Genomic DNA, 9,238 nt, shown 5'->3' with positions numbered 1-9,238 from the left:
ATACCTCTCCGTTACACGGAGTGACAAATCCCAGTCTCGATTCGTGCCAACCCAACAGACACTTTCGGAGATACCTGTAGTGCACCTTTATAGCCACCCAGTTACGTTGTGACGTTTGGTACACCCAAAGCATTCCTACGGTATCCGGGAGTTGCACAATCTCATGGTCTAAGGAAATGATACTTGACAATTAGAAAAGCTTTAGCATACGAACTACACGATCTTTGTGCTAGGCTTAGGATTGGGTCTTGTCCATCACATCATTCTCCTAATGATGTGATCCCGTTATCAACGACATCCAATGTCTATGGTCAGGAAACCGTAACCATCCATTGATCAACGAGCTAGTCAACTAGAGGCTTACTAGGGACATGGTGTTGTCTATGTACCCACACATGTATCTGAGTTTCCTATCAATACAATTATAGCATGGATAATAAACGATTATCATGAACAAGGAAATATAATAATAACTAATTTATTATTGCCTCTAGGGCATATTTCCAACATGTTGGGCCTCCAAGCGTAGAGTTTTGTAGGACAGTAGCAATTTTTCCTCAAGTGGATGACCTAAGGTTTATCAATCCGTGGGAGGCATAAGATGAAGATGGTCTCTCTCAAACAATCCTGCAACCAAATAACAAAGAGTCTTTTGTGTCCCCAACACACCAAATACAATGGTAAATTGTATAGGTGCACTAGTTCGGCGAAGAGATAGTGATACAAGTGTAGTAATGATAGTAGATATTAATTTTTGTAATAGGAACAATAAAAACAGCATGGTAGCAAGTAGAAAAAGTGAGCACAAACGGTATTACAATGCTTGAAAATGAGGCCTGGAGTTCGTACTTTCGCTAGTGCAATCTCTCAACAATGCTAGTATAATTGGATCATATAACCATCCCTCAACATGCTATGAACAATCACTCCAATATTCTTATATAGCGGAGAACATAAGACGAAATTGTTTGTAGGGTACAAAACCACCTCAAAGTTATCATTTCTGATCGATCTATCCAAGAGTTCATACTAAAATAACACCAAGTTATCCTTTCCAATCGATCTATCTAAGAGTTCGTACTAAAATAACACCATATGATACACATCAACCAACTCTAATGTCACCTAGATACTCCAATGTCATCACGAGTATTCGTGATTTGATTATCCGATATGCATCAAACAATTTCAGATCCATAATACCCAATCCAACACAAAAAACCCTCAAAAGAGTGCCCCAAGGTTTCTACCGGAGAAACAAAGACGAGAACATGCATCAACCCCTATGCATAGATTACCCCAATGTTACCTCGGGAATCCACGAGTTGAGTGCCAAAACACACATCAAATGAATCAATATGATACTCCATTGTCACCACGGGTATTCATAGCACGACATGCATCAAGTGTTCTTAAATCCATAAAAGTATTCAATTCGATAACAACGAGATCTCAAAGGGAAAACTCAATTCATCACAACAAGATAGAGAGGGGAAAACACCATATTATCCAATTATATTAACAAAGCTCGCGATACATCAAATCGTGCCAAATCAAGAATATGAGAGAGAGATTAAACACATAGCCACTGGTACAAACCCTCAACCCTGAGGGTGGACTACTCCCTCCTCATCATGGTGGCCGCCGAGATGATGAAGATGGCCTCTGGTGATGATTTCCCCCTCCGGCAGGGTGCCGGAACGGGGTCTAGATTGGTTTTTCTTGGCTACAGAGGCTTGCGGCGGCGGAACTTCTGATCTAGGTTAACTTTCGGGGGTTTCTGAATATATAGGATTTTTCAGCGTTGGAATCACGCGAAGATGGGCCTCAGGGGGCCCACAACCCACCTGGGGCGCCAGGGGGGCTGGCGCGCCCTGGTGTCTTGTGGGCAGCAGCCCCCCTGGTGGTTCTTTGCTCCATTGTTTCTCTTTTCTTCCAAAAAAATCGTTAAAAAATTAGTCGAATTCAGAGAACTTTTATTTCTGCATAAAAAACAACACCATGGTAGTTCTATTGAAAACAACGTCAGTCTGGGTTAGTTCCATCCAAATCATACCAAAACCATATAAAATTGTTGTAAACATGGCATGAATACTTCATAAATTATAGATACGTTGAAGACGTATCAACCAGACGGTGCACGAGAGAGCAGCAAGGGAGGGGGGCGCGCCCAGATGCCTTGTGCCCCCCTTTGTTTCCGTTTGACCTAATTTCAATCCTATAAATTCCCATATATCCAGAAACCTCCGACGCGATACCCGAAACAATTCTTTCGCCGCCGCAAGCCTCTATTATTCCGCGGTCCCATCTGAAGGCTTCTGTTGGTACTCTGCCGGAGGGGAAACCATTGGGGAGGCTATCTTCATCAACCTTACTGCCTCTGCGATAATGTGTGAGTAGTTCCCACAAAACCTATGTGTCCATAGCAATAGCTAGATCTCTCTCTCTCTCTCTCTCTCTCTCTCTCTCTCTCTCTCTCTCTCTCTCTCTTCAATACAATGATCTCGTCTGAGATCAATCCGATGTAAACTTTTTGCGGTGCGTTTGTTGGGATCCGATGAATTGTGGGTTCATGATAAAATTATTCATTGAAAGTATTTAAGTATTCTCTAAAATCTATTTATATAATTTTATAGCTTTGTATGCTTTCTGATCTATGAGTTTTCTTTGGCCAAGTGAATGATTAGATCTTAAGAGGGAGTAGTGCATAATAATAGTGAACGGATGGCGTCCGAGTGATAAATGACGTCCAAATGAATGTGCTTCTTCCGAGTGAAGTAAACCTTAATGACTCCTGAATGTATTTGTGACCCTGGGGTCTTGGAGTATGATGTTATAAGCCCCGTGCGTGACCCAAGATGTACGCTTGGTAACCCTACCCGTGGTAGGTAACCCCAACCGGCGTCACGTACATGCGCAAATTTTTCGGTCTACATGTAGTTTGAAAATGGGTCTACGGGATGAAAAACGAACAACCATTCATTTGCATCGATATTCGGTTTGGCTTTCTGTCCATTTTGACTCAAACGGATTTCTGCAGGCCAAATGGGTAGACGGGTTGGAGTGGGGGCTGACAGTCAAATCCTAGCGAAGACACCACAGGGAGAAGCATCCTTCGGCTCAGCCCCTCTGCGATAAGAGGCGCCGGGCGAGAGATGCTCCCATGGGCGGCCACGGCCTCCTCCGCCGCCGCCGCCGCCCTTCTCCATGCCTCTCCGCGCCCCGCTTCACACCGCGCTGCACTACCTCACTACCGTCCATCTCCCTCTCTTCCGCCGCCGCTCTCAATTGCCTTCCGGGCCCCGGCACGTGTCCTCCCTCGCGGCGGCGACGCCTTCTGGGAGGAGCCAGACGACGGCTCCGGGAGCGACTACGAAGATAACGGAAAGCAAGCGACCGTACAAAGAAGCTCTCCTTTCCCTTCCCCCTTACCGCTCTCCAGGCTCGTTGCAAGGCGGCAGCAGGAGCGTGAAGAGCAGGAGCTCCGGAGAGGTATCGACTGGGTCTCCGAGCTAAATTTACTCCTCCGAATTTTCTTGATGTGCTTCTGTTCTTCTAGTTTGCACTCTAAAAAAGATTGTGCTGTTTATGCCTCTCAATTCTCATTTCAGTATTTTTGCTGTTACAGTTTTTTTTTTTTTTTGAAACTGGAGTTACAGTTTTTTGAACTGTACACCTTATTGTGCCGCTATTTTATCCGTCCAGAAATCGAGCTTCTCTTAACGCCGGAAGAAGAGGCTATCTTGGATCAGAATGAGACAGCTGATGTCACCAAAATATCATCAGTTAAGTGTGTTTCACTATCTTACTGTCCATTTTGTAAGTGTCTCCCACTGTGTTGGAGAGTTGTTCTTTCAGGTTTAGTGCTGTTTGGACTTTAGGTGGTTATGCTAGTTGTAAAAGTAAAATGCAGTGTGTTTGGTGGTGGGTGGTTTCGTTGACGCTAGGCACAGCGCGACATCTGTTACCATTTTGTAGCTGATTTCAACATCATGTCTCGGGTGTCATTTGGCTTTGTGCATCACATCAAATGATGCAGAGACAGGAAGGGTGATCTTTCTAGCATATAAGCATATCTTTTTTTAGGACATCTGAGCAGCGAGTGATACAGATATGTGGCATGTTGGAATGTTGGATGTTGATTCTAACTTCTGAAATTGCATTGCTTGGTGCAGCCCAAATGGCATCCGCTTCATACATACGCGTTGGCGCTGCAGATACCTCTCATGGACAAGCTGCTGGACAATGGTGTTGATATTGATTTAGTTGATAAAGTAGGCTCCCGCTTTATTTATTGCGATGCTTGTCCAAAATCCCATCTAGGATAGTGGTGCTAATATTGGGAGTGTTGCTGATACAGGATGGTTTTACTCCTCTTCACAAGGCGATAATAGGCAAAAAGGAGGCTGTCATTAGCCATCTCCTAAGAAAAGGAGCAAATCCTCATGTCACAGATAGGGTAAACAGCAATATCCTTTTTATGATTTATTTTTCTCTAACCCCATAATGAAGTGGAAGATACTAACTGAACTTTGGAAAGTGGCATTTACACTTTAGCACTTGTCAGATGGATTTGGTTCCTCACTAGCAACAATGTAGTTCTTATCTTTGAAGTTTAAGATTATTCCTGTACGTTGGCCCTTGAATTTAGTCTGCCCCATTTGCAGGATGGAGCCACGCCACTACATTATGCAGTTCAAGTTGGTGCCCTGCAAACCGTGAAGCTGCTGATTAAGTACAGGGTCGATGTTAACGTTGCTGATGTTGTAAGTTGAAAGGACACACTTCTCTTACCAGCTCAACCACTCTGAGACATTAAGTTATTTTCTCATATTTTTCCTTACATGCAGGATGGCTGGACACCACTGCATTTAGCGGTACAGAGTAGAAATCGAGATATAACAAAGATATTGCTTGTCAATGGTGCTGATCAGACAAGAAGAACCAATGTATGGCCCTTTTGGTTTAATGTTTTTGGATCTATAATATTTGCTTCTGATGCGCTCAGGTCCTATTTCGTGTACATTCTCATGCCATTGTATGTTGCGTCACAAAATTTCGACAGTCGCCTTGAGAAATGTTCATATCCACTGTACAACTTCTTGAATCTTGACGTTCTATCTAGACCACTATTCCTGCGATGCATATCTTGCTCTTTACTCTGAACTCAGAAGCTACTGTCTAAACTACATGTGTTGATGTGTTATGTTACCTGAGGACCAAAAGATGATGCCTGAACTCTGAACTCATAAGTTGTTTGGATTTATGTTTACACATTACAGGGTGGGAAGACTCCATTGGACCTGAGCCTATGTTTCGGAAGGGATTTCAACTCATATGATCTGGCAAAGCTTCTCAAACTTGTTCCAGCCAACAGAGGTGTGTGAGGTTCTGTTCTGACAAAAAGTTCGAGACAAAGATCAAATGTTAGGAAGTTAGTAGAATATGGGAACTCTGTCTTTAGGTGGTTATTCTGATTGTTAATGGACTGTTGATCGCTCCTTTGCATCCGGATTCTAGAAGCTTATGTAGATGGAACCAGAAACATGTAACCCGACAAGGACGAAATAGTCAGCGCTAGATGAAATTATCCTATGTGAGGACTCCATGCAACTTGGAACTTGGAAAATTTGATCTGTGGTTGTTCTCATGGACATGCTGTGTAGTCTATACATCATGCCTTCGGGATAGGCAGTGGGCATACATGAAATCAAACTGCTTGAACAGGGTATCTCAGTTGGTGATTTACTGTAATTGGATAAAGCTTGCCTCAGATGTAACTGGATTAACAACATTCAGAGACGAGTTGGTGTTACCAGTTATTACATGATGGCGACATTATGAAGTTGTGATTGTATTTTCTTCAAACTGTAGAATTCAGAAGAGTCATTTTCATTTTTCATATGGGAACCTAATTTTTCATCATTATTGAATATTCCCATACTATAAAAAGTTATCGTGTGCAAAAGTATCTCTCTTTATGTCCACATATGAAGCAACTTCCAACACTTACAGATTTGCGTAAATATGAGCATACACAAAATGCAACCTGGTACCAATTTCCAAACAGAAATATCAGTTCTCAAACATGCAATACCAGAACATGGGAATGCAGAGAACTCGCATCATCTGAGAGTGAACTCATAGCAATCTTCCAAAAAAATATATATTTGTAAAGTAGAACCAAACATTTGAGATAGCAGAGCTACGTAAGACTACTGCATAGTGAAATCATGCTACAGAAATGTATAGAAATGTCACAGATCCATCTAGCAAAGTCCAGGAAAGTACACAAGTGCTAAGAGCTTAGCAACTTCCAAAATTGCTTATTCCTCTTGCAAGGAGATGTGCCTGAAGATGGCCTGGAAAGTCTGCCCTCCATTCCGCGCGACCTTCTGACCTTCTTCGGTGGCACTAGACAGTAGCTTCACAACTGGATCGACTTTTATCTCTTCCTCGGGAACAGCTTCGAAGAGTGGGTGCTTCTCCAGACACGTGCGCATCCATATACCAAGCTCCTCTACATCAGTAATAGTGTATATGATTCCTCCCACTTCCATCACGTAAGCGTATTCATCGAGCAAATGCATGCTAATCACCCTCCTCCGGTGGTTCTTCTCCTTGAAGTGAGGATCAGGGAACAGGAAGAACATTTTGGAGAGCTGAGCCTTTCCGAAGTAGTTAGGAATGTATTTCATTGAATTGGTGCGCACAACGGATATGTTGTCATACTGTCCTGGGTTTGATGCTCTCAAAGCCAGAACCCGCTCTTTGACATACTCGGTCACCTGTATCAAAATATGACAAACAAAGCAAGCAATTATAAATTGCGCCTTGAACTTTGAACTATTCAACTAGAGTAAACAAGTAGTTTGAAAGAGGGGAAGTTTTCACTTCTTTTGCTATGTACAAATCCATGGTATTATGCCATCACATACTCGATTAAGCATGCTTCTGTAGCGGAAATTCTTGTCCATTATCAGAAAACAAAACAAATAAACTATTGACATATTTGGCCTACTAAAATGCATAATGCACATTCTTTTTTCTTATTTGGAACAAGGGGGGCATGCCCAAGGCACATGCATTTTCTATGAACTATGTATCCATGTCCATGACCTTGCAGTTAGCACTTGGTAAAAGTTCTGAGTATATGATACTAGTTTTAATCGCTTGTTGTTACTTGTTACCTATGACTATACACTTCAACATCAACTCTTCCAGGCAGCAAAGCGAAATTGAAGCAAGAGCATCAAAATTACCTTGTCCCTCAGCTCCATGCCGATCATGAGCTTGTCGGGGAAGAGAGGCGAGAGCCCGACGAGCAGCCCACCAAACCCGCACCCGACGTCCGCGAAACGGATCCGGGGCGCCTCCGCGTCCCCACCCCCATCACCGTGCTCGCCCTTGTCGGCCGGGAAGTAGCGCGGGTAGTGCTGCGAGAGGTCGACGTCGTCGGGCGATATCGGGATCGGGAAGTGCGAGTCGCTGAGCGGGTTGCTGTGCGCGCGCGCCCGGTAGAAGCGCTTCCGCGGGAGCTTCCCCGACCCCTGCTGCCCGCCGCCGTTCGCGCCGCTGGTCCTCGTCATCTGGCCAAAGCCACGCGTTGCGGCGTCAGGCTCCCCGCCTGCTTCGTCTGGTGAGGCATTACAGCAAACACCTTGTAAGCATCGGCGCGACGCGAGTAGTATTGGGAATCGAGAGAGAGGGAGAGACGAACCGGGGGGTCGAAGAAAGCTGCGCCTCGCCGGTGAGCCGTCCGTGGGGGTACGCGCGCGCTGGGAACGAAGGTGCGAGGGCTGCGAGCTGAGCCGCCGGAGCTGCGTGTTAGGGCTTCGGCGTTGGAGGGGAAGGGTCAGGGAGCGACGTCTGGTCGGGAATTGGGCCGCGCCGTGCGAGTGTGAGAAGGAAGAAAAATCAGACCGACGCGTGGGAACAAACCTGGCACAGCACGAGGCCCGCCATGCCACGTTTACTTAACAGGCCGTATTGTGCCGGCCCGCGTGCCGCGCCTCCAGGCCCGACCACGGCTCCTGGGCCGCGTAGTTCGGCCCAATGGGCTATTTTTGCCTCTATATAAAAATTAAATGGATCGTGTCGTGCCGAGCCATGCACGGCTCAAGGGGTGCCGCGTGCTGGGCCAGGCCAGTGAGCACGTGTGATCACTGGCAGGCCCGCGGTCCACTTGGCCAGGTTTGGTGGGAATATCTTCGGCTTCGCAAACAATAATCATCGTGCACCGTAAATCCGCGGCCCATCTCTCTCTCTCTCTCTCTCTCTCTCTCTCTCTCTCTCTCTCTCTCTCTCTCTCTCTCTCTCTCTCTCTCTCTCTCTCTCTCTCTCTCTCTCTCTCTCTCTCTCTCTCTCTCTCTCTCTCTCTCTCTCTCTCTCTCTCTCTCTCTCTCTCTCTCTCTCTCTCTCTCTCTCTCTCTCTCTCTCTCTCTCTCTCTTCTCTCTCTCTCTCTCTCTCTCTCTCTCTCTCTCTCTCTCTCTCTCTCTCTCTCTCTCAATGGAGCCTTGTAGGCGAGGGAGCAAGTTAGAGCCAAAACCTAGGTCAGCAAGCTGAGGATAGGGCATGAGCGAATGTAGACAGTGGTCTACATCGGCGGTAAATGGAAGATGGCGAGTCATGTGTTGAGTTTGTGGTTGGTGGTTATGTCACAGCCCTAGAATTTGATTATAAATAGTTGCACAAGCATCCATGCATCATGTCTAAATTTCTTTGAAAGTTGAAATGGGGATTGTTGAAACCCTAGCACCAATTGAATTCAACTACGTTCAATAAAAATATTTTCAATGAACCCAAAATGCCTTTGGAAATGTTCATGATTTTTGATAAAGGTGAAAACCTCTGCCAAAAATGATGAGCATATTTCTTGGCCATTTATGGATTTTTGAATTAACTCATAAAGTATTTGAATTTGGGCATTCGAATGCTATAAATAATTTAAATGCTCAAATAATTCTGAAACTAAATGTGGGCTGTTGCATATATTTCAGAAGGTGCCCACAACTATTTTCAGGATTTTTAGAAGTGCCCTGGTATTTTTAATAAAGCCCAAACAACTACAGAAAAATAGAAAACAGAAAGAGATAAAAGAGAGAGAAAGGAACCTACCTAACTTACCTGCAGCCCACCTGGCCTGGCACTGTGCCGGCCCAGCCCACCTGGCAAGTGCCAGTCATCGGCCACCTCCCGCCAGAGCAGGCAGGCAGCTGCCTGTCGGCCGCGTGCGCC

General features: G+C 45.1%; 2 protein-coding genes across 2 annotated transcripts; one reads left to right on the top strand and one right to left on the bottom strand.

Annotated features, from left to right (window-relative positions):
* The first annotated feature begins 3,055 nt into the window (after positions 1-3,055).
* LOC123157154 (ankyrin repeat domain-containing protein EMB506, chloroplastic) lies at positions 3,056-5,902 on the top strand. Its single transcript, XM_044575404.1, has 7 exons — positions 3,056-3,492; positions 3,706-3,785; positions 4,176-4,274; positions 4,361-4,459; positions 4,668-4,766; positions 4,851-4,949; positions 5,283-5,902. The coding sequence occupies exons 1-7, from the start codon at positions 3,156-3,158 to the stop codon at positions 5,385-5,387; spliced, it is 918 nt and encodes a 305-aa protein (XP_044431339.1). The 5' UTR covers positions 3,056-3,155; the 3' UTR covers positions 5,388-5,902.
* Positions 5,903-6,130: 228 nt separating this feature from the next.
* Positions 6,131-7,942, bottom strand: LOC123157155 (tRNA (guanine-N(7)-)-methyltransferase). The gene is made up of 3 exons (XM_044575405.1): positions 7,721-7,942; positions 7,263-7,636; positions 6,131-6,788 (listed from the first exon to the last, which is right to left on the bottom strand). The coding sequence occupies exons 2-3, from the start codon at positions 7,587-7,589 to the stop codon at positions 6,327-6,329; spliced, it is 789 nt and encodes a 262-aa protein (XP_044431340.1). The 5' UTR covers positions 7,590-7,636; positions 7,721-7,942; the 3' UTR covers positions 6,131-6,326.
* Between the last annotated feature and the right edge of the window lie 1,296 nt (positions 7,943-9,238).

The sequence above is a fragment of the Triticum aestivum genome, chromosome 7B, assembly GCF_018294505.1.
Source record: "Triticum aestivum cultivar Chinese Spring chromosome 7B, IWGSC CS RefSeq v2.1, whole genome shotgun sequence".
NCBI lineage: Eukaryota > Viridiplantae > Streptophyta > Magnoliopsida > Poales > Poaceae > Triticum > Triticum aestivum.
Note: the sequence above shows the minus strand (reverse complement) of the source record. Positions and strands in the feature narration are given on the sequence as shown.

Excerpts from the sequence above, each read along its gene's own strand:
- LOC123157154 (XM_044575404.1), top strand. The coding sequence starts at position 3,156 with ATGCTCCCATGGGCGGCCACGGCCTCCTCCGCCGCCGCCGCCGCCCTT. Across the intron at positions 4,460-4,667 it reads ATCCTCATGTCACAGATAGG|GATGGAGCCACGCCACTACA; the intron begins GTAAACAGCAAT and ends CCCCATTTGCAG. Across the intron at positions 4,950-5,282 it reads ATCAGACAAGAAGAACCAAT|GGTGGGAAGACTCCATTGGA; the intron begins GTATGGCCCTTT and ends TACACATTACAG.
- LOC123157155 (XM_044575405.1), bottom strand. The coding sequence starts at position 7,589 with ATGACGAGGACCAGCGGCGCGAACGGCGGCGGGCAGCAGGGGTCGGGG. Across the intron at positions 6,789-7,262 it reads GCATGGAGCTGAGGGACAAG|GTGACCGAGTATGTCAAAGA; the intron begins GTAATTTTGATG and ends ATTTTGATACAG.